Raw genomic sequence first — 25737 nt, 5'->3', positions numbered from 1 at the left:
TCTATGGCAGATCTCAGGAGGAAAAGGAAACTAATCCCAGCTTGTCCTGAGACGTCGCTCGGCCCCAATCGGTTTAGTGAAGCTGAAAGCTGCCGGGTCAGTCGCTGTGTCGGAGAGAGGAGTCTGCTCATTATCACACGGAAAAATGATATTGTCTGCTCGGGTGAAGACAAAAATAAATGCTCATTTCTTTTTCTTTGCTCCTCTCACAGGTCACAGCCATTATTTAGCATCCTAATAGTGTTTTGGTGTTTCCTGGTGTTTATTCAGATGTGATCTTTTCTGCATACGAGTGTCTGCAGAGTGTGTAAATGTGCACATGCATGTGTGTGTTTCTGTCAAACTCAACACAGAAAATGGAATTTGTGAATATGGTGTAATTTTCAGAGCACATTTCTACCATCCTGCCATTGTTTTGGGCCCTCATTCCAGGTGTGTATAGAGAAAAGTACAATAAAATAGTTTGCTATTTCTCTCGTGGACTGTCATGCACAAGAGAAAAGAACAACAGAAAGCCTCTCAAATTCTCAGTGCTTTTTTTAATGTGTTTGACAATATATTTCCTCTTTTTTATTGCTATTACAAACTCATTCCCCCTAACGCTAGTCCCATCGCCATGACTTCACGGATAAAAACCATTAACACTGGTCGTGTGCCGACACATGGGCAGGAAGGAAATCCATTTCACGGAAGGAACTTGGTTGAGTCGGACCAAATGTAGCTTATTCTTGTGAGTTTATCTTCCAACAAAGTGCCAAAGAACATGAAAATAAAAAATAAAACAGTCTGCCCGATACCAGGGCCCAACGAGACGATAAAAAAAGGTATAAAATACTCGTACGTAACTCAAAGCACACAATATAATGTACATCATAATCACTGTGTAACCACTGGAGAAGAAGAGGGGAACAAAGAAAACAGCCAAGTAGCGGTCTAATACAGTGGAGCTACAGGGGCAGTAATATGAGCTTTGGATAGGAGGAGGAGAGTACTGGAGGCTGAGCACATCACATGGTCAAAGTCAGTCAACAGCGAGCACCATTGCAGACTTCAGATGTCAGGATCAACTTACAAAGATACAGAAAAGTCCATTTGCATTCCTTTAGGAAAGAAACAAAAAAGGCTGAAAGTTTAAAAAAAAAAACAAAAGACATGTAAAAGAAGTGGATTTATATTCTCTGTTTGATAGAAGTCTCTGTTTCCACTCATCTGTCTCGCTCTCTGTCTGCAGATGTTCTAGTCGGGGAAACGCTGGCAGGCTTTTTTCCAGCGGCAGGCGGTGCACCACTGATCCTTACGCTCCACGCCGTAAACCTTACGGCACTTCTTGGCCTCGCCGCGACCCTTCCTGCACAAAAAGATGCAAATAACAAAGGATGAGAAGTGAGGCGCTTAATGTGGTCAGGCTTTGTAAAAACGCAGAGATGACTCAGTGAATCTCATGGAAATGAAGTCTGATATCAGCAAGGTGGGTCAGAAGATGAGCACCAAGAGGAGGAAGATAGAGGACAGAATCAGGAATCCAACAAGAAATGTCACCGTTTTCACTGTCAATTCATCTGTAGATTATTTTCTCAATTAATCAATTACTTATTTGGTGTTTAAAAAGTCATAACATGGTGAAAAAGTGTTTCCCAAAGCTCCAGATGACATCCATAATCCAAAAATATCCAGTTTACCGTCACAGATGAGGAAAGAAACCAGCTAATATTTACATTCACCAAGCAGGACTTTTTTTCCTGAGATATAATGCAGGTAAATGTTTCCCAAAGTCCACCATGATGTCCTTAAATGTCTCATTTTCTCCACAACCCAAAGATATTCAATTTATTACCATACAAGAGTACAGAAACATGAAAATAGTAACTTTTAAGCAACTTGAATAACAGAATTTAGTCTTTTTGTTCTTGAAATAAAATTTTCCAAAGCCCATGATATTGTCCTCGAAGATCTCTTCATGTCCACAACCCCAGAATTTAAAGTCTAATGTCAAAAAGGAGGAAAGAAACCAGGAAATATTCACATTTAAGGAGATGGAATCAGAAATTTTAAACCTTTTTACTAGGACTAGATTTATCATTGCAGCTCTAATGGAAAACCTGATTTCACACTCTGACTAACAGCTGACTTTGTATATTACCTGACGACAAAAAAGGATGAAGATAATCAATTATTCAATTAATCATTGAAGTTCTATTGTGTGCGAGGGCCAGATCAATCAAGATTTAGTTGAAATGTTTGTTAATAGATTAATAAAGGAGGGCGCTTTAACACAGAGGCCAGGAAACAATCTGTTCAGTTATGATCTAAAACCTGCATAATTCTGACTGCCTCAGATCCAGTGAGGTTTGGGACGTCCCCTTAGCCTCAGTTATTCCTTCAGTTTAAACATGCTAAGCTAACACTTCATCATGTGTAAATGCCAGCAGCAGGTGTGTCTCACCTGAAGGAGCAGTGGTTGCGTGACGGCGACGCGCTCATCGGCTGCAGCCTGTTGTGCTGCAACCACTGTTCCCCAACGCTGACGGACCGGCAGCGAGGCTTCACCATCTGAACGACAAACCACACACTTAGAACGACAAACCACACACTTAGAACGACAAACCACACACTTAGAACGACAAACCACACACTTAGAACGACAAACCACACACTTAGAACGACAAACCACACACTTAGAACGACAAACCACACACTTAGAACGACAAACCACACACTTAGAATGACAAACCACACACTTAGAACGACAAACCACACACTTGGAACGACAAACCACACACTTGGAACGACAAACCACACACTTGGAACGACAAACCACACACTTGGAACGACAAACCACACACTTAGAACGACAAACCACACATTTAGAACGACAAACCACACACTTAGAACGACAAACCACACACTTAGAACGACAAACCACACACTTAGAACGACAAACCACACACTTAGAACGACAAACCACACACTTGGAACGACAAACCACACACTTGGAACGACAAACCACACACTTAGAACGACAAACCACACATTTAGAACGACAAACCACACACTTAGAACAAACCACACATTTAGAACAACAAACCACACATTTAGAACGACAAACCACACATTTAGAACAACAAACCACACATTTAGAACGACAAACCACACATTTAGAACGACAAACCACACACTTAGAACAAACCACACATTTAGAACAACAAAGCACACATTTAGAACAAACTACACATTTAGAACAACAAACCACACATTTAGAGCGACAAACCACACACTTAGAACAAAGCACACATTTAGAACGACAAACCACACACTTAGAACAACAAAGCACACATTTAGTACAACAAACCACACACTTAGAACAACAAAGCACACATTTAGAGCGACAAACCACACACTTAGAACAGAGCACACAATTAGAACGACAGCAGACTAAAACATGGTCAGAGCACATGTACTACATGCAGTAGAGACAACTTCACCTTTCTATTACTGTCCTACCTCGCTATTCTGAAATGTTGGACTTATTCTGATCTATGAACTTCATGAGAGATATTTCTGATAGTGTTTCCTGCAGTTCCTAGTGCCTGTTTTACTGTCACTCATTTATAATAGCATCATATGCTGCTTTCTAAGGTGCACTTTAGACAACAAAAGCATGCTGTTACACTATATTTGCATGAAAAGTGCTATAGCAATGAAGTCTGATTGATTCTTTCATGGATTGTGAGTCTTTATGGGGGGTATACTCCATCAGAAGTGTCTGGTCCTGGACAGGCTGAATATGTGTTTCTCTTCACATGTTTAAATGATGTTTCTGACCACCAGGTTTTCACTGCATGTTTGTCCAAACCACTTCATTTCAAGTATAAATGGCCCTTAATTCAGGACATACAGACACACGTTAAGACAGAAGGAGGACCCACCGGAGGGTTACTGTGTCCAGAGACGGAGGTGGAGGGGGTCCAGCCCTGGCTGCCGGGGCTTCTGGGGGCCACAGATACCTGGACAGGACTACAGGCCTGGAGAAGGCAGGAAAGAGGAGATATTATTCATCACATCTGCAAGGAAGCAATCTCTTTTCATATAAGAAATAAATGAAATTCATAGGTTTGTTTGGGCACATGAGGGCTGCAAGAAAGAGTTGGAGAATCACAAACATACAATAAGTTACATTAGTGCTAATGTGAAGTCATATTTCTGACCAGCTAGTAAATGTTAGTCTAATATTTGGCTCTTTAGCTGCGAAAGACTTCACTGTGTTCACGAGACTCTCAGATTCCTATATTTGCAGCAAGATTTTGTTCTCCTCGTAGCGGCTAAACTGCCAGATTGTTCCAGAAACATATCAGTCTGAGCCTTGTTATTCCAATGCTGCAAGAAAACAACTAAAAGCCCACACTTTAAATGTTTTCCTGTGAAGCTGCTCCCACTCCCTCTGCCCTGTTTCTACTCCCTAAACTGAACAAAGCTGCTGCATTCCTAACATCCCATCCCACAGAGTGGACAGACGGAGACGGAGAGGACAGAAAATATCTGCACAACTAAATATGATGCATTAACTCTACCATCAGGAAAACCCTGTCTGTGTGGGTTTAACACTGAGACCAGCAGCCATCCAGAAACATCACCAGGACAAAAGACTCACAATTCAACCCACTAAACCAGAAGGGTCCAACATGAGGCCCGCGGGCCAAAAGCGGTCCTCCAGAGGGTCCAATCCGGTCCTCAAAGTGTAAAAATCCCAGAGAAGATAGTAACTGCTGATTGTAAATTAGTAAAACTATAAATTTAGAATAATTTCTCGACCATGACAAGTTGTTTGGATCAGAAAGTAAAATACTTTTGTCTCATTTTTGTTATATTTTGCAGGGTTTTTTTGTCTTTTTATGCCATTTTGTTTCTCGCTTTTGTCATTTTTTGTCTCCTATTTGACAATTGTCCATTTTTTTGTGGCTTTGTAACTTCTAATTTTTTGTCTCTTTGTTTTGTGTCATTTGTCCCATTTTTTGTCATTTTCTCTCTCATTTTTGTCATTTTGTTTCATTTCTGTAATATTTTGTTATTTTTGTTGCTTTGTGTCTTTTTTCTGTCTGACTTTTGTCACTTGTCTCATGTTTTTATTGTTTTGTTTCTCATTTTTGTCATTTTGTGTTTCCTTTTTGTCTCGCTTGTGTTCTTTGTCTTATTTATTGTCTTTGTTTTTTGCTTTATTCGTTGTTTTCTTTTTTGTCTTTTTTTTGTCTCGCTTGTGTCGTTTGTCCATTTTTTTGTTACTTTGTGTCTCATTTTTCTAATATTTTGTCTTGTTTTTGTTGTTTTTGACTTTTTTTTGTCTGACTTTTGTCATTTTGATCCTCTAGTAAATCCTCTATGGTTCAGTTCCAGGTGACTAAATGTTGTGTTCCTTTGTAGACACTCTGTGATCTGGAAGTTGTAATGTGGAAATGATAAACTGAGGCTGAATGTTGATGAAATTGAACTAATTTTTCTTCAGAAATTTCAGGTTGTTCATGACGTTTGTAAAAAGAAAATCCCAGAAATGTGAACATTTTAGTGCGAGCATGATTGTCTGTATGTGTAGCCCTGCGACAGACTGTTACCTGTCCAGGTGTCCCCTGCCTTCACCTGAGACAGCTGGGATAGACTCCACCCCCCCGCGACCCTGATGAGGATTAAGCGATGTATAGATGATGGATGGATGTGAACATTTTTGCACTAAAACAAAGGAACCATTAGGAGTTGTGGTTATTTATAGGTCATTCTGCTGTGGTTTTACTGGTCCGGTCCACTGGAGATCAGACTGGACTGAATGTGGAACCTGGACTAAGATCAGTTTGACTCTCCTGCACTAGGATTTCCGTACACAGTTTACAAGCGACATTTTTGCACAGACTTTAAATTTAAGGTGCACATATATGGTGGATGAATCCAAAGCGGGATGCAGGATGTGCGTACATCCAGTCCTAATTGCTGCACAACAACGCTGTGAGAATCCACGCAGCGATTTTCTGCCTTCTGCAGGCTGCTGAGAGTCTAGTCGGCCGGGGAGAGCGAGCAAACCCACAGCTTCCTCTCTCACTGTCACAAAGCATCCATTTACAGGCTCGGCGGCGCAGGGTAAATCCAGGTCACCAGTGAAATGTGCTGCTTTGTGATGCATAAACAGAGTTGTAGCTCATTGGCTGTGTGGAGGGGGATCTGCTGGGGACGCTGGCTGAGGAGGACCTCTGAAACAACACCCAGTAACATGACACTCCAGCAAAATGAAGCTAATGTCCTAGCTGTGGTATTTCACAGGAAGGGAGAACCTTTCATTTCTGGTTTCATGCACGGCCTACTTTCATAGAAAACAAAACTTACTGCATTTCAGCCCTGCATGAGAAAGAGCAAAACATGATGTTTGGAGAGTAGATTCCTGTAGTCACACACTAAAATCTATGACTAACATTTAATAATTCATGCTAACAAGGACCGTGCTGTCTCCTTTCATTGCCCTCAGTCAATTTCTTTCCCCAAAACGCCACCGTCCTGCAGAGAACTCCGGTTCTGGGAAGTAAACAAGCATTTATTGAAGCAATAAATAACTAAAAACTCCACATGTGCCAAAGCTCCTCATGATCTCCAAAATTCCCCGAAGTTAGAGGAATTCTCAGAGTAATTTTCTTGTCAGGCTTGAACAGCCGGCAAACAGACAGTTACAAAGCATAAAAAAACATGTGAATGAGGACTAATTTAATTATTCGAGGTGGGCGAGTGTCATTTCAGGTTTTACAGCTGGCTGAGCACAACTCCAGACACCCACACCTCACTAATTATCCTCTGGTCAAAGTAAAGACACAGAACATGCTGGAGACTGGAGGAACCATATGGGCTGTGGGACAAATTCCAAGATATTATAATATTTGTAATTTTGTGTAAATAAGCCACATAATGATCAATACTATAAACAATAAACAGAACTATTTCTATTAATAATTTTCTCTAAATTCCATCAAGACTTTTTGGAAACACCCTGATTCACTTTCTTGCTGAAAGTTCGATGAGAAGATCAACATCATTCAGGTTTTATGCTAAGCTAAGCTAGTGGTTAGATCTGAGAGTTGAGATCTTCTCATCGCAGCAAGAAAGCCACAAAATCTGTTTTCCAAAATCTCCATAAATATATTTAGATTTTTTATGCCAAAGGAAGTTCTATTTGTATAGAAAACTATTTTTAAAAGCACGAATTGTAGTGATGCTCATTAAATGTGGTGCTGTGTTTCCAAACACAGTAAATATATTTTGGTATTAGTGTAACCTCCAGAGAGGGCTGCACAGTGGCGTAGTGGTTAGCACTTTCGCCTTGCAGCGAGAAGATCCCTGGTTCGCGTCCCGGCTTTCCCGGGATCTTTCTGCATGGAGTTTGCATGTTCTCCCTGTGCATGCGTGGGTTCTCTCCGGGTACTCCGGCTTCCTCCCACAGTCCAAAAATATGCTGAGGTTAATTGATCATTCTAAATTGCCCGTAGGTGTGAATGTGAGAGTGATTGTTTGTCTCTGTATGTAGCCCTGCGACAGACTGGCGACCTGTCCAGGGTGTCCCCTGCCTTCGCCCGAGTCAGCTGGGATAGGCTCCAGCACCCCCCGCGACCCTAGTGAGGAATAAGCGGTGTATAGATAATGGATGTAACTTCATCATGTGTAAATGCCAGCAGCAGGTGTGTCTCACCTGAAGGAGCAGTGGTTGCGTGACGGCGACGCGCTCATCGGCTGCAGCCTGTTGTGCTGCAACCACTGTTCCCCAACGCTGACGGACCGGCAGCGAGGCTTCACCATCTGAACGACAAACCACACACTTAGAACGACAAACCACACACTTAGAACGACAAACCACACACTTAGAACGACAAACCACACATTTAGAACGACAAACCACACATTTAGAACGACAAACCACACATTTAGAACAACAAAGCACACATTTAGTACAACAAACCACACACTTAGAACGACAAACCACACACTTAGAACGACAAACCACACACTTAGAACGACAAACCACACACTTAGAACGACAAACCACACACTTAGAACGACAAACCACACACTTAGAACGACAAACCACACACTTAGAACGACAAACCACACACTTAGAACGACAAACCAAACACTTAGAACGACAAACCACACACTTAGAACGACAAACCACACATTTAGAACGACAAACCACACACTTAGAACGACAAAGCACACACTTAGAACGACAAACCACACACTTAGAACGACAAACCACACACTTAGAACGACAAACCAAACACTTAGAACGACAAACCACACACTTAGAACGACAAACCACACACTTAGAACGACAAACCACACACTTAGAACGACAAACCAAACACTTAGAACGACAAACCACACACTTAGAACGACAAACCACACACTTAGAACGACAAACCACACATTTAGAACGACAAACCACACATTTAGAACGACAAACCACACATTTAGAACAACAAAGCACACATTTAGTACAACAAACCACACACTTAGAACGACAAACCACACACTTAGAACGACAAACCACACACTTAGAACGACAAACCACACACTTAGAACGACAAACCACACATTTAGAACGACAAACCACACATTTAGAACGACAAACCACACATTTAGAACAACAAAGCACACATTTAGTACAACAAACCACACACTTAGAACGACAAACCACACACTTAGAACGACAAACCACACACTTAGAACGACAAACCACACATTTAGAACGACAAACCACACATTTAGAACGACAAACCACACACTTAGAACAACAAAGCACACACTTAGAACGACAAAGCACACACTTAGAACGACAAACCACACACTTAGAACGACAAACCACACACTTAGAACGACAAACCACACACTTAGAACGACAAACCACACACTTAGAACGACAAACCACACACTTAGAACGACAAACCACACACTTAGAACGACAAACCACACACTTAGAACGACAAACCACACACTTGGAACGACAAACCACACACTTGGAACGACAAACCACACACTTGGAACGACAAACCACACACTTGGAACGACAAACCACACACTTGGAACGACAAACCACACACTTGGAACGACAAACCACACACTTGGAACGACAAACCACACACTTGGAACGACAAACCACACACTTAGAACGACAAACCACACACTTAGAACGACAAACCACACATTTAGAACGACAAACCACACATTTAGAACGACAAACCACACACTTAGAACAAACCACACATTTAGAACAACAAACCACACATTTAGAACGACAAACCACACATTTAGAACGACAAACCACACACTTAGAACGACAAACCACACACTTAGAACGACAAACCACACATTTAGAACGACAAACCACACATTTAGAACGACAAACCACACACTTAGAACAACAAAGCACACACTTAGAACGACAAACCACACACTTAGAACGACAAACCACACACTTAGAACGACAAACCACACACTTAGAACGACAAACCACACACTTAGAACGACAAACCACACACTTAGAACGACAAACCACACACTTAGAACGACAAACCACACACTTAGAACGACAAACCACACACTTAGAACGACAAACCACACACTTAGAACGACAAACCACACACTTAGAACGACAAACCACACATTTAGAACGACAAACCACACACTTAGAACGACAAACCACACACTTAGAACGACAAACCACACATTTAGAGCGACAAACCACACACTTAGAACGACAAACCACACACTTAGAACGACAAACCACACACTTGGAACGACAAACCACACACTTGGAACGACAAACCACACACTTGGAACGACAAACCACACACTTGGAACGACAAACCACACACTTGGAACGACAAACCACACACTTGGAACGACAAACCACACACTTGGAACGACAAACCACACACTTAGAACGACAAACCACACACTTAGAACGACAAACCACACATTTAGAACGACAAACCACACATTTAGAACAACAAACCACACATTTAGAACGACAAACCACACATTTAGAACGACAAACCACACACTTAGAACAAACCACACATTTAGAACAACAAAGCACACATTTAGAACAAACTACACATTTAGAACAACAAACCACACATTTAGAGCGACAAACCACACACTTAGAACAAAGCACACATTTAGAACGACAAACCACACACTTAGAACAACAAAGCACACATTTAGTACAACAAACCACACACTTAGAACAACAAAGCACACATTTAGAACGACAAACCACACACTTAGAACAACAAAGCACACACTTAGAACGACAAACCACACACTTAGAACGACAAACCACACACTTAGAACGACAAACCACACACTTAGAACGACAAACCACACACTTAGAACGACAAACCACACACTTAGAACGACAAACCACACACTTAGAACGACAAACCACACACTTAGAACGACAAACCACACACTTAGAACGACAAACCACACACTTAGAACGACAAACCACACACTTAGAACGACAAACCACACATTTAGAGCGACAAACCACACACTTAGAACGACAAACCACACACTTAGAACGACAAACCACACACTTAGAACGACAAACCACACACTTAGAACGACAAACCACACACTTAGAACGACAAACCACACACTTGGAACGACAAACCACACACTTGGAACGACAAACCACACACTTGGAACGACAAACCACACACTTGGAACGACAAACCACACACTTGGAACGACAAACCACACACTTGGAACGACAAACCACACACTTGGAACGACAAACCACACACTTAGAACGACAAACCACACACTTAGAACGACAAACCACACATTTAGAACGACAAACCACACATTTAGAACAACAAACCACACATTTAGAACGACAAACCACACATTTAGAACGACAAACCACACACTTAGAACAAACCACACATTTAGAACAACAAAGCACACATTTAGAACAAACTACACATTTAGAACAACAAACCACACATTTAGAGCGACAAACCACACACTTAGAACAAAGCACACATTTAGAACGACAAACCACACACTTAGAACAACAAAGCACACATTTAGTACAACAAACCACACACTTAGAACAACAAAGCACACATTTAGAGCGACAAACCACACACTTAGAACAGAGCACACAATTAGAACGACAGCAGACTAAAACATGGTCAGAGCACATGTACTACATGCAGTAGAGACAACTTCACCTTTCTATTACTGTCCTACCTCGCTATTCTGAAATGTTGGACTTATTCTGATCTATGAACTTCATGAGAGATATTTCTGATAGTGTTTCCTGCAGTTCCTAGTGCCTGTTTTACTGTCACTCATTTATAATAGCATCATATGCTGCTTTCTAAGGTGCACTTTAGACAACAAAAGCATGCTGTTACACTATATTTGCATGAAAAGTGCTATAGCAATGAAGTCTGATTGATTCTTTCATGGATTGTGAGTCTTTATGGGGGGTATACTCCATCAGAAGTGTCTGGTCCTGGACAGGCTGAATATGTGTTTCTCTTCACATGTTTAAATGATGTTTCTGACCACCAGGTTTTCACTGCATGTTTGTCCAAACCACTTCATTTCAAGTATAAATGGCCCTTAATTCAGGACATACAGACACACGTTAAGACAGAAGGAGGACCCACCGGAGGGTTACTGTGTCCAGAGACGGAGGTGGAGGGGGTCCAGCCCTGGCTGCCGGGGCTTCTGGGGGCCACAGATACCTGGACAGGACTACAGGCCTGGAGAAGGCAGGAAAGAGGAGATATTATTCATCACATCTGCAAGGAAGCAATCTCTTTTCATATAAGAAATAAATGAAATTCATAGGTTTGTTTGGGCACATGAGGGCTGCAAGAAAGAGTTGGAGAATCACAAACATACAATAAGTTACATTAGTGCTAATGTGAAGTCATATTTCTGACCAGCTAGTAAATGTTAGTCTAATATTTGGCTCTTTAGCTGCGAAAGACTTCACTGTGTTCACGAGACTCTCAGATTCCTATATTTGCAGCAAGATTTTGTTCTCCTCGTAGCGGCTAAACTGCCAGATTGTTCCAGAAACATATCAGTCTGAGCCTTGTTATTCCAATGCTGCAAGAAAACAACTAAAAGCCCACACTTTAAATGTTTTCCTGTGAAGCTGCTCCCACTCCCTCTGCCCTGTTTCTACTCCCTAAACTGAACAAAGCTGCTGCATTCCTAACATCCCATCCCACAGAGTGGACAGACGGAGACGGAGAGGACAGAAAATATCTGCACAACTAAATATGATGCATTAACTCTACCATCAGGAAAACCCTGTCTGTGTGGGTTTAACACTGAGACCAGCAGCCATCCAGAAACATCACCAGGACAAAAGACTCACAATTCAACCCACTAAACCAGAGGGGTCCAACATGAGGCCCGCGGGCCAAAAGCGGTCCTCCAGAGGGTCCAATCCGGTCCTCAAAGTGTAAAAATCCCAGAGAAGATAGTAACTGCTGATTGTAAATTAGTAAAACTATAAATTTAGAATAATTTCTCGACCATGACAAGTTGTTTGGATCAGAAAGTAAAATACTTTTGTCTCATTTTTGTTATATTTTGCAGGGTTTTTTTGTCTTTTTATGCCATTTTGTTTCTCGCTTTTGTCATTTTTTGTCTCCTATTTGACAATTGTCCATTTTTTTGTGGCTTTGTAACTTCTAATTTTTTGTCTCTTTGTTTTGTGTCATTTGTCCCATTTTTTGTCATTTTTTCTCTCATTTTTGTCATTTTGTTTCATTTCTGTAATATTTTGTTATTTTTGTTGCTTTGTGTCTTTTTTCTGTCTGACTTTTGTCACTTGTCTCATGTTTTTATTGTTTTGTTTCTCATTTTTGTCATTTTGTGTTTCCTTTTTGTCTCGCTTGTGTTCTTTGTCTTATTTATTGTCTTTGTTTTTTGCTTTATTTGTTGTTTTCTTTTTTGTCTTTTTTTTGTCTCGCTTGTGTCGTTTGTCCATTTTTTTGTTACTTTGTGTCTCATTTTTCTAATATTTTGTCTTGTTTTTGTTGTTTTTGACTTTTTTTTGTCTGACTTTTGTCATTTTGATCCTCTAGTAAATCCTCTATGGTTCAGTTCCAGGTGACTAAATGTTGTGTTCCTTTGTAGACACTCTGTGATCTGGAAGTTGTAATGTGGAAATGATAAACTGAGGCTGAATGTTGATGAAATTGAACTAATTTTTCTTCAGAAATTTCAGGTTGTTCATGACGTTTGTAAAAAGAAAATCCCAGAAATGTGAACATTTTAGTGCGAGCATGATTGTCTGTATGTGTAGCCCTGCGACAGACTGTTACCTGTCCAGGTGTCCCCTGCCTTCACCTGAGACAGCTGGGATAGACTCCACCCCCCCGCGACCCTGATGAGGATTAAGCGATGTATAGATGATGGATGGATGTGAACATTTTTGCACTAAAACAAAGGAACCATCAGGAGTTGTGGTTATTTATAGGTTATTCTGCTGTGGTTTTACTGGTCCAGTCCACTGGAGATCAGACTGGACTGAATGTGGAACCTGGACTAAGATCAGTTTGACTCTCCTGCACTAGGATTTCCGTACACAGTTTACAAGCGACATTTTTGCACAGACTTTAAATTTAAGGTGCACATATATGGTGGATGAATCCAAAGCGGGATGCAGGATGTGCGTACATCCAGTCCTAATTGCTGCACAACAACGCTGTGAGAATCCACGCAGCGATTTTCTGCCTTCTGCAGGCTGCTGAGAGTCTAGTCGGCCGGGGAGAGCGAGCAAACCCACAGCTTCCTCTCTCACTGTCACAAAGCATCCATTTACAGGCTCGGCGGCGCAGGGTAAATCCAGGTCACCAGTGAAATGTGCTGCTTTGTGATGCATAAACAGAGTTGTAGCTCATTGGCTGTGTGGAGGGGGATCTGCTGGGGACGCTGGCTGAGGAGGACCTCTGAAACAACACCCAGTAACATGACACTCCAGCAAAATGAAGCTAATGTCCTAGCTGTGGTATTTCACAGGAAGGGAGAACCTTTCATTTCTGGTTTCATGCACGGCCTACTTTCATAGAAAACAAAACTTACTGCATTTCAGCCCTGCATGAGAAAGAGCAAAACATGATGTTTGGAGAGTAGATTCCTGTAGTCACACACTAAAATCTATGACTAACATTTAATAATTCATGCTAACAAGGACCGTGCTGTCTCCTTTCATTGCCCTCAGTCAATTTCTTTCCCCAAAACGCCACCGTCCTGCAGAGAACTCCGGTTCTGGGAAGTAAACAAGCATTTATTGAAGCAATAAATAACTAAAAACTCCACATGTGCCAAAGCTCCTCATGATCTCCAAAATTCCCCGAAGTTAGAGGAATTCTCAGAGTAATTTTCTTGTCAGGCTTGAACAGCCGGCAAACAGACAGTTACAAAGCATAAAAAAACATGTGAATGAGGACTAATTTAATTATTCGAGGTGGGCGAGTGTCATTTCAGGTTTTACAGCTGGCTGAGCACAACTCCAGACACCCACACCTCACTAATTATCCTCTGGTCAAAGTAAAGACACAGAACATGCTGGAGACTGGAGGAACCATATGGGCTGTGGGACAAATTCCAAGATATTATAATATTTGTAATTTTGTGTAAATAAGCCACATAATGATCAATACTATAAACAATAAACAGAACTATTTCTATTAATAATTTTCTCTAAATTCCATCAAGACTTTTTGGAAACACCCTGATTCACTTTCTTGCTGAAAGTTCGATGAGAAGATCAACATCATTCAGGTTTTATGCTAAGCTAAGCTAGTGGTTAGATCTGAGAGTTGAGATCTTCTCATCGCAGCAAGAAAGCCACAAAATCTGTTTTCCAAAATCTCCATAAATATATTTAGATTTTTTATGCCAAAGGAAGTTCTATTTGTATAGAAAACTATTTTTAAAAGCACGAATTGTAGTGATGCTCATTAAATGTGGTGCTGTGTTTCCAAACACAGTAAATATATTTTGGTATTAGTGTAACCTCCAGAGTGATCACAGACATCAGTATTAATCAGTTCCAGTAGCTCAAGATCTGTTTCAGGATTAATTATAAAAATGTGTGAACTTTTATCAAAGTCGCTGCTGAAGACAAACTCTTCTTTCTGGCGTTTGATTCAAGTGAAGCTCGACACCCATACTTTATATTTTAGTTTTCATTCTTATTATTTATATTGTGTTCTTTTAATTACATTTGTCTTTTATTTGTTAAGTTTCGCTGTGTTTTATTGTGTGGTATTTCAACTGTGTAGCACTTTGGGCTCCTCGTGTTGCTGTTTTAAAACAGTCTTTATAAATCAGTCTGACTCTAAATTCCAAAAATTAGACTCAAATCAGTCGAGAGGATTTAGCAGCAATCAAACCATAGAATAGCTTTACTTTTCTACTGACAACTAAACAAGGAAAGTATGGTTTTACATAGCAAGGTAAAACCATACTTTCCTTATTTAAAACCATAATTTCCCTATTTAATTGTCGGTATAAAAGTAACGCTATTCTATAGTAAGGAACGACAAAATGAACATAATCCAACTAATGAAACCCTTCGAGACATGAATGTTGTTTTGTATTTCCTCCACCTCAGAGGCCCTTGTGTCCACCACCTTCATGCCAGGTTAACCTGGGCAGCGCCGCCTCGCCCACCTGGTACAGATGCTCTGAGTGGATCTGCCAGAAGCTGCTGGGGGCCGACTGGCTGAGCGGACTGGGCCTGATGGGGCCCGGCCCGGAGCTGGAGTTGGACCTGGGCCGGTGAGCCGGAGGGACCTGGAGCTCGGAGCCTGGAGGAGAACCACAGGAGGCCCAGCTGAGATGAGGGGACGGAGCCGGACCCAGAGCCTGCTGGGGAGGAACCGGGCCGGAGCCGGCGTCCACCGTCTCACAGGAGATCCTGGTGTAGTAGAAGTCCTCCTCCCTCTGGGACTGGTCCGACCCGCTGCTGCGTTCAGGGACAGAGGGAGGGTTTTAGTGTCAGTGAACGCAGCACTCACTGCAGCCCAGACAGAAACCGAGTCAGTGCTCCTCCACTACCTGACATTTTTATTCCCTCCTGTTTTTTTAATGTTGTTTTCCAGCTGAGAAATGTTCTAAAGGTCTAAACTGTCTGGTTCCAGCTCAGACCAATCCGTGCACACGCAATCCTGAAACATTAGAATATCCCTGTAAGACCCAAATATAGATATAAAATGAACAAAAAAATTAAATAAAACAAACCAAAAATTTTATTTTTATATATATATATATATATATATATATATATATATATATATATATATGTATTTGTGTGTGTGTGTGTGTGTAGAAAAAATGTGCAAAAAATATACTAAAATAATTTAAAAAATAAAATAAAAAGATATATATATATATAAACCCAAATATAGAAAAAAAAATGAGCAAAAAATTTGTATATATATATATATATATATATATATATATATATATATATATATATATATATATATATATATATATATATACATAAAAACAGCCTATTTCAGTTTACTTGTTGTTTTCAATAAATTACTTTTTCAAAGTGCTTTTTGTCTCACTCCCTCTTCTTGCTTTTGCATATTGTAGCTCTGCTTAAAACCTCATTAAGGTCCAAATGTGCAAAAGGTAAATTCTAGCTATTTTTCAACTGGTCTTAAGATTTTGATCAGGTCTGTATATATATAAAATAGAAAACAAAATAAAAAATAAAACTGATGTTGTATTTTTGCAGCAGTGGGTTTTACAGGGATATACACAAACCTGAAGTCACCAATGAAATAATTCACTAAAAGAGACCTTATTAAAGGACTTTCTTTATTTTTAGTGCTTTATTAAAACTGCATTGTGTGAAAAATATTACATGAGAATCCTGCAGTTAACAGAGTTAATATATAAAACTGAACCTCAATGCTGCATTTGTGTCTTTGTTTTCTATCAGTGTTAAAGAAAAAAGCCCGTTTAGATTCATTCTTTATAGCTACAGGTTTAGATTTAATAATAATAATAAATTTTATTTATAAAGCGCTTTTCCAAAAACTCAAAGACGCTGTACATAAAAAAATTTATTTTATTTTGGTAATGCTCTTCCTGCTCATGATTCAACATTTAATATTTTCAAATTTCAGACTTTTATTGTGGAAAACGATTCTCAAAGTAATGGACTGTATGAAAATTATGAATAGGGGAGGGAGAATGTTCTGTCAATTCTGGGCAGACAAGGAAAGTGTACTCTGAGCCAAAAAACCTGCTGCCAGGATGTAAAGACACGTTATCTTTTTTTTTTAAATTGGTAAAATGACACTATCAGAGCCAAAAACACAAAGAATTGTCACATTTGAAACTTTCAGACTGAAAGTTTTGGGGGAAAACTTAAATCTAACCTTGATATTGAGACATTTCATTAAAATCCCTTTATTCTACATGTCACTGAAAAATTCACCAAAAAATGACTGTTTGTACCAGATTCTGTAACAAACTAAACCTGATTTGTGACAAAAGTTTGGGTACTTTTAAGCTGAACTGGGTTGAACTGCAGGCAGTGTTTCCACAGAGCAAATAGGACACAATAATTGAAACTCATAAAGATTTAAGTAGTAAAATATCCATATTATGTAGAGTCAACTTTGGGAAGTTGAAAAATGAAAAAATGTTTTTAAATTTTTGTCAAAGCAATAATCACAGATATTCAATTTCTGATAGTTTTTTTGATTTATAGTATTGCATCTTTGTTATACTACACATTATTTCTAGCCCTGGTTGTTCTGTTTCCATAGAGCTGAAGGACTTTATTCTGCAGCGAAAAATGAGCCCACAGTGAGTAAAAATGTGCAAAAATGGGTTCATTAAAATGCACTTTTTAAACGTGTGAAATCTAAATTGTCCTCCTTCCAGAAACCAGCGCCTGATTTATTAAAAAAAAACAAAAAACGCACCAGTGTTTCTGGCCCCTAATAAGAACAGAAGTGATCATACATGCAGATTCAAACATGCGAGACGTCAGCTCACCCCAGATGCAGCACTCGGATGTGTCTCTTTATTCCCACCGAAGACGTGAGAACTTTGCCACAACTGGGCCACAGACACCTGTACACACCTCTGAACGAGCTCTGGAGGAAAAACAAGACAACAGGTCAGGTAGAGGAGACAGGAAAGAAAACACAAAGAAACACAGATTCTCTACTTTAGTCAGACACTGGAGGCTTCCACCACACGGAGCAACAACCAGGGATGTCTGATATCGTTTTTTTAGCTGATAACCGACATGCCGATATTGTCCAACTTCGATATCAACTGATACCGATATCTGTGGGCTGTTTAACTAATTCTAGGTAACATCTCATATTTCCTGCGGTGGAATAAACACGTCAGGCCTCATTTTATTGTGATGCCCCATTGGATGCATTCTCAGATGCAACAAGGCTTTCAGATGGAAACATTGTAAAATAAGAAAACTACTTCAACTGAACTTATGGGAAAAATGACATTTTTTTTTTATTACTACCTGTGGATGTACCTGTGTGTGTACCTGTGTGTGTACCTGTGTGTACCTGTGGATGTACCTGTGTGTGTACCTGTGTGTGTACCTGTGTGTACCTGTGGATGTACCTGTGTGTGTACCTGTGTGTGTACCTGTGTGTACCTGTGGATGTACCTGTGTGTGTACCTGTGGATGTACCTGTGTGTGTACCTGTGTGTGTACCTGTGGATGTACCTGTGTGTGTACCTGTGTGTGTACCTGTGTGTACCTGTGTGTGTACCTGTGTGTGTACCTGTGTGTGTACCTGTGGATGTACCTGTGTGTGTACCTGTGTGTGTACCTGTGTGTGTACCTGTGTGTGTACCTGTGGATGTACCTGTGTGTGTACCTGTGTGTGTACCTGTGGATGTACCTGTGTGTGTACCTGTGTGTGTACCTGTGGATGTACCTGTGTGTGTACCTGTGGATGTACCTGTGTGTGTACCTGTGTGTGTACCTGTGGATGTACCTGTGTGTGTACCTGTGTGTGTACCTGTGGATGTACCTGTGTGTGTACCTGTGTGTGTACCTGTGGATGTACCTGTGTGTGTACCTGTGGATGTACCTGTGTGTGTACCTGTGTGTGTACCTGTGGATGTACCTTTGGCTTTTTGGCAGTAAGCTCCTCCCCCTGCTCCAGCTCCATGTGCAGGCCTTCGTCGGGGCTGCTGTCCATCTCGGTGACGGACGGCGAGGGGGCGGGGCTTATGTTGCCATGGTCCCAGCTCCAGTAGCCGCTGCTGCCGCTGTCGGAGAGCTCGCCGCCGCCGCACTCCATGTCGGTGGAGGAGGAAGAGGCGACTGGAGGAGGAAAAAGTCACAGAGGTGAGACTCCATCATATACAGTCTGTAAAATATATCCCTGAGAGTTTAGATACCAAATATTCTGGGAGGACAGCAGCAACCTGGTCGTTTGGGACCGTTTTGAGCTGTTTGTCCTCCAGAGAACGACAATTAAATGATCAGCATCTACTCTCTTCCCTGTTTTCAGATATGTAGTTTATCCCTTTGCCAAAAAAAACCTAAATAGCAAGAAATCTATTTTCTGCATGTTTCCTTTCATCACGGTTAGCAATTATTAACATAAAAATACATTCGATAACAAAGCAGATGATATGATTTAACCCTCCTGTTGTCCTCATTTATGGGCACCAAAAAAAATATTGTTTCTTTGTCTGAAAAAAAATCCAAAAATTCAGCAAAAAAAAAAAATCCCCCAAATTTGGCTCGAAAATTCTTTTAAATATTTTCAACAAATGAGTAAAAATCTTCCAAAAAAATCCTAAAAATATCTAAAGTGATTCCATATATATCAGTAAAACTTCTAATATTTTCTTTAAGAACATTTACAAAAAAACCAACCAAAATCCAGCGAAATTCGCTGGATTTTGGTTGGTTTTTATGTGAAAGTTCTTAAGAAACATTTTTCACATTTTTTTTTACACCCGTAAATGGAGACAACTGGAGGGTGTTTTGATGGACCCACAGAGCATCCCTAACTGCACTGTTTACCACCAGTAAAGCTGTCAGTTATGATGAACATCAGAGACTGATCAGAGACAGACCTGGTCCTGGATCTGTCTGTGGAGGACTCTGGACCACCGGACTGCAGGACAGGCTGGTGAGGACCATCGCTGCCATGATCTCGTCCATCTCCACCGACTCTGGGCTGCGGAAACTGGAGGACCAATCAAGAGGAACTGATTAGATGTGGTTAGATGACATCACTACGCTGCTACCTGGAGCTCTCCTCACCTGTACGGAGCCTCTCCAGACCTGCTGCCCAGGTGCATTGTGGGTCCCATGCTCTGCAGCGGAGCGGCCAGGTTGGTCCAGCCGGACGTCTTGGTCTTCTCAGCGTGGAGGCAGCTCTGAGCGAACACCTTCAGAGGGAGGGAACATGATGAGCTTCAGCTTAGCGTGTCGCTGTGCTACAACATGAAGCTCCAGCGACTCCCTCCAGACCTGATCTGGGTTAAGCTCTTTGATACGCTGCAGTCGAGCCGCTGCCACCAATAAAGCAGCTAAGAGAACATTTCCTGTCCGTCTGTGACGTCCTGCCTGCAGACGGAGTGATCTGCCAGAGAACCGTACAGAAAGCTGCCAGGATCTGACCGGCAGAATGTGACGTCTGATGTAGGAGAAGAACAACGATCCCGTCTATGTGTTGTTATTGGTCAGGGTTTGAACTTTGTGGGTGTGGCCTTTTTCACTTTAATGCAGGGGTGTCCAACATGAGGCCCGTGGGCCAAAAGTGGTCCTCCAGAGGGTCCAATCCGGCCCTCAAAGTGTAAAAATTACAGAGAAGACATTAGTAAAACTATAAATTTAAAATAATTTCTAGACCATGACAAGTTGTTTTGATCATAAAGTAAAATACTTTTTTCTCTCATTTTTGTAATATTTTGTCTGGTTTTTGTCTTTTATTGTCTGATTTTTGTCATTTTGTTTCTCGTTTTTGTCGTTTCGTGTTTCCTTTTTGTCTCGCTTGTGGTTTTTGTCTCGTTTTTGTTTCTCGCTTTTGTCATTTTTTGTGTCTGTCATTTTTTGTCATTTTGTGTCTCATGTTTGTAATATATTGTCTTGCTTTTGTTGTTTTGTTGTCTTTTTTTGTCTCGCTAGTGTCATTTGTCCATTTTTTTTGTTGCTTTGTAACTTTTTTGTCAAGTTTTTTGTATTTTTTTTATGTTTCAGGTTGTTTGTCTCATTTTTTGTATTTTTTTTCTTATTTTTGTCATTTTGTTTTGCTTTATTCATTTTTTTGTGCATCATTTTTGTCATTTGTCCATTTTTTTGTCGCTTTGTAACTTTTTGTCTAACTTTTTTGTCTTTTTTTGTTTTGTTTTGTGTCGTTTGTCTCATATTTTGTCTTTTTTTGTCGTTTTTGTGTCTCATTTATGTAATATTTTGTCTCGTTTTTTGTCTTTTTTTCTGACTTTTGTAGTTTGTCTCATTTCTTTATTGTTTTGTTTCCTTATTCTTTTGCTTGTGTTTTTTGTTTATTTTTTGTCATTTTGTTCCATTTTTAGTGTCGTTTGTGTAAATTTTTGTTGCTTTGTAACTTTTTTGTCTAATTCTTTGTCACTGTTTTTTTCATGTCATTTGTCTCATTTTTGTAATATTTTGTCTCGTTTTTTTGTGCTTTTTTGTCTGACTTTTGTAGTTTGTCTCATGTTTTGTTTTTTCTTGTTCTTTTGCTTGTGTTTTTTTGTCTATTATTTTGTCATTTTGTTTCATTTTTTGTCTCCTTTGTGTCAATTTTTGTCACTTTATACCTTTTTTGTCAATTTTTTTGTCTCTGTTTTTTTTCATGTTGTTTGTCTCACTTTTGTCATTTTGTGTCTCTTCTGTGTCGTTTTGATCCTACAGTAAATCCTCTATGGTTCAGTTCCAAGTGACTAAATGTTGTGTTACTTTGTCAACACTCTGTGATCTGGAAGTCGTAATGTGGAAATGATGAACTGAGGATGAATGTTGATGAAATTGAACTTATTGTTCTTCATGAATTTCAGGTTGTTCATGATGTTTTGTAAAAACAAAATTCCTTAAATATGAACATTGTTGCACTCAAACATTTGAAGTTGTGGTTATTTATCGGTTATTATGCTGTGATTTTATTGGTCACTTGAGATGAAACTGGGCTGAATGTGGAACCTGAACTAAGATGAGTTTGACTCCTGCTTTACTGGAATGTTCTCAAATCAAATTACACCAATAATATCATGCAAACCTGAATTAGAGAAGCTAAAATCAGCACTTTGAGTGCTGGTAACCGATAGATAATAGAGAGAATCTAGTAAATAACTCCAGAAGTAAGAGGTTCGGTCGTCGCATTGGAGCATCGTCCCTCACCAGAGTCTGCTGCCCATCAGGCCGGTTGTTGGTGGTTGAGGCCTGTTGTTCCAGTGGACAGCCTGCCGTCCCGTCTGGACCGACTCCAGCTCTGTCCTCGGGTCCCATAGCTGCCATGGTGCTGCTGCAACCAGTGAAGGGACTCAGCACAACGTTACGCTCCCTGCAGACAAACAGCAGGAAAATATTTCACTACAACGTCCCCTCAGGATCCCTCAAACCTGTCTAAGTATTCAGTGGCGTGCCCCTTTAAACTGTCAGATTATATCACCTCAATACTCTCAACTACTCCTCCATAAGTGACTTCTGGTGTAAAATCTGCACAGTCTCCTTCTTGAAAACACTCAGAGATGAAGGCTCGCTGTTGTTTCCCCTCAGGAGGACTCGTTTCTAATGAGCCCTCCAGTCAGATAATAAATATTGTGCTTCTCTGGTGGATAAATACGTTGATCTGAACAGACGGCAGCTTGTTGGCAAACAGTCGTTCCATCTTGCATCTCGGGGTCTGACGGAGTAGAGCAGCAGCTCCACAGGAGATCTGAAAATTATTGCAGGAATTCACAGGAAACACAGGATTGGAGTGATTTCTGAAGACAGAGCCGCACCGAAACATGTCGGAAGTTCTGTTCTCTGGTGAAGTACGTGACCGAGAACGCGTTCCACAGACATAATCTGACATTCCACAGGGTACATTCACTGTGGCCTGTCACCCACAGAGGTAAAATGGGGCAATGCTGTGTTCAATGCTGTTGAATAATCCAGACGGGATGTTTGGACGGCTGGGAAGTGTTGATGAGCCGTGATTTGTTGTGTTTCTCAGGTATTCTGGCATCTTTAGGCCGTCAAAGTCAACGAGAACCACAGGGGAAAAAAGGCAAAGAAAAAGAAATCACCAAACAGATCAGGAACAATTATTGATCAACTGATCGACAGAAAGTTCCTCCTCAGATTCTGATAGATTAATAATGTTCAGAAAAAATAGAAATTTGTTTGAGGATCTTTTGTGTTTCCACTGTTTACAGACCAAAATAAGCAACTATAAGGGCTCTGGAATAGTGTGAAGGACATTTTTCAGAAAAGAATGGATTGAAGAAATGTTAAAGAAAAAAAAACAAATGTCAATAAATGCATCACAGATCACAAACAATTAATTGATTAATCAATTAATCGACAGCCAGAGAATTACTTCTCAAATTCTGTCAATAAATTAATCATACTGAACAAAAAAATGAGCTGTTTTAAATTCTCAAATGATCTTTTCTAAGTTTTACAGTTTACCGGGAAAAATAAGCAACTAGAAGGACACAATTTTCATTACTGTTTCTAAAAATAAATCAAATAGTCAATCAAATACTGCACTTGAATGCTATAAAGTAATATTAATAAGAATAATGCACATATACACAGAAAACAAATCATTTAAAAAAAATAAAGTGCAATATATCAGAAAACATTAACTGATTAATCAGTTCCATTAATGAGTTCACAGATAATTATTCCTCAAATAATCATGTTTTAGATGATAGCAGCTATAAGGATTATAATAATGTGCAAATAACATGATTATTTATAAACTATTTTATCATAAAAATATCACACAGATAAAAAATAAGAACTTTAGAAAACACGTTTCTGTTTCAGATTTTTTTCCAAAATAAACATTTTTCATTATTTTTTATTCAATTAAAAAGTATTAAACTCACCAAAAATTATCACTTTAGGTACGAAAAAGTAATACTAATAATAATAATAATACTAATAATAATACTTGTATCATTTACTCTGTTTTAATTTATATTTCTGTTCATTAAATTTATTTAAAATATATCTAGAAAGACAAACAAGTCATATAAATCAGTACCTGAACGCAGCTACGCTTTAAATCGTATTTATGCTCTTTAATACTGCATATATTGTGTACTCTACTGCTGTGTTCAGTTCACTTTGGTGAATAAGGGGATTATTTACATGTGGAACCTGTTTACCCCTTGGAAACCTCCTCCTGACGGTGTTTTAGACTCTAAAGCTCAGTTCTCCACTTATTCCAGCGCACCTGAACGCAGCGCAAAGCCTGATTTTCCCTCCTCTCCTCCAATCAGCGCCGGGCTCCAGTAGTAAACAAGCGGCACTGTGTGGGCGGGACGAGGCTGCTGATTGGCTGCGGCCTGCTTCCTCCAGTACACACCCCCGTTCTGACAACGTGTTCGGACACGAGTTTGTCCGGGAGGGACTGAGCTGGACGAGGATCCGGCTGAAAATAACCCCAGTTTAACACCAAGTAGCGTAAAGGCGCAAAGAAAACGCCAAATTACGCACAAGACGCAGAGCGTAGAGAAGATTTAAACATGAAGGCGCAGTCTGTGTCCAACGGGGCTGTTAAAACCAACAACAGCAACAAACAAGTATCATAACAAATAAATGCAGTTTAGCTCCTATTTTAGATGCGTAAAAACGCGCATTTTACTATAAGGCGCTAAAATTCTGGAGTCCCTGGATGTGCGCTGCTGCAGTTTGACGCAGACGATGGTTAAAGCTGGAAATAAAGCCATGAGCAGTTATTATAAATAAATATAAAGCTGAATTGTTTCTGATCATGCTAACTGCTCCTCATCCCTCCGCTTCATCACTGATCTCCACCCGGCGACGCAGACTGAGATCCGGTGAAACTCCCCCGTCCCTCCCCCCAGCTCACACCGCTCACAGAAAAACAACATTCTCCGCCGTGTTTTCTGCGCAAAAACCGCGGCTCCGGAAGGCGTAAACGGCGTCTTTCTACTCACTCCGTCGGCTGGAAAGCAGAAGCTCCGTCCCGGTCCGAGCTGCAGCCGCGGGTCCGTCGCTTCGCCCTCACTCCGTCCCGCCGCTCGCCGGCTCCTGGTCGGTCTGCCTGCCGGAGGAGAAAGGGGGTTGGTCGGTCGGATACGCGCCTACGTGTGTCTGCTCGGCCGACCAATGCCGGGGGTGACAGCTGGGCAGAGCGCACAGATATCAGCCCGCAGCGCGCCGTGCACAAAAGGATGATGTAGGTGAGGGGTTACCAGAGCATCAGCAGCAGCATCCACTCTGTCTGTCTGTCTGTCTGTCTGTCTGTCTGTCTGTCTGTCTGTCTGTCTGTCTGTCTGTCTGTCTGTCTGTCTGTCTGAAGCACTCACTGATCTGTGTTTGTGCATCTGATGTGCATCCATCACATGAATCCTGCCCTCATAAAACACAAATAACACATGCAAATGATAGATTTTTTTTTTCATAAATATGCTCTTTGGTTCAGTATCTTCCTGCATCCC

The 25737-nt window shown here is 40.5% G+C and overlaps 1 protein-coding gene across 4 annotated transcripts; it reads right to left on the bottom strand.

The window, feature by feature from the left end:
• Nucleotides 1–519: 519 nt before the first annotated feature.
• znf395b (zinc finger protein 395b) lies at nt 520–25499 on the bottom strand. Of its 4 annotated transcripts, XM_055015900.1 has the most exons (10): nt 25234–25496; nt 22454–22616; nt 20357–20484; nt 20167–20279; nt 19203–19402; nt 18091–18191; nt 15739–16033; nt 11706–11801; nt 7712–7818; nt 520–1348 (listed from the first exon to the last, which is right to left on the bottom strand). In XM_055015900.1, exons 2-10 carry the CDS (start codon nt 22568–22570, stop codon nt 1237–1239), a joined length of 1269 nt encoding a protein of 422 aa, XP_054871875.1. In that variant the 5' UTR covers nt 22571–22616; nt 25234–25496; the 3' UTR covers nt 520–1236. The 4 variants fall into 4 exon arrangements, with proteins under 4 accessions (XP_054871875.1, XP_054871873.1, XP_054871872.1 ...); XM_055015898.1 differs by lacking the exon at nt 520–1348 and having other exon boundaries at nt 7684–7818; nt 15739–16030; nt 19191–19402; nt 25234–25499; XM_055015897.1 differs by lacking the exon at nt 520–1348 and having other exon boundaries at nt 7684–7818; nt 19191–19402; nt 25234–25497.
• Between the last annotated feature and the right edge of the window lie 238 nt (nt 25500–25737).

Source organism: Amphiprion ocellaris, chromosome 12, assembly GCF_022539595.1.
Source record: "Amphiprion ocellaris isolate individual 3 ecotype Okinawa chromosome 12, ASM2253959v1, whole genome shotgun sequence".
Classification (NCBI taxonomy): Eukaryota; Metazoa; Chordata; class Actinopteri; family Pomacentridae; genus Amphiprion; species Amphiprion ocellaris.
This window is presented reverse-complemented; position numbering and strand designations above follow the sequence as displayed.

What these genes read in the sequence shown, in the direction of transcription:
- znf395b (XM_055015900.1), bottom strand. Translation starts at nt 22,570, where the DNA reads ATGGCAGCTATGGGACCCGAGGACAGAGCTGGAGTCGGTCCAGACGGG. An exon ending in CTGATGGGCAGCAGACTCTG is followed by an intron (nt 20,485 to 22,453) that starts GTGAGGGACGAT and finishes CTCCCTCTGAAG; the next exon opens with GTGTTCGCTCAGAGCTGCCT. An exon ending in ACAGACAGATCCAGGACCAG is followed by an intron (nt 19,403 to 20,166) that starts GTCTGTCTCTGA and finishes TTCCTCCTCCAG; the next exon opens with TCGCCTCTTCCTCCTCCACC.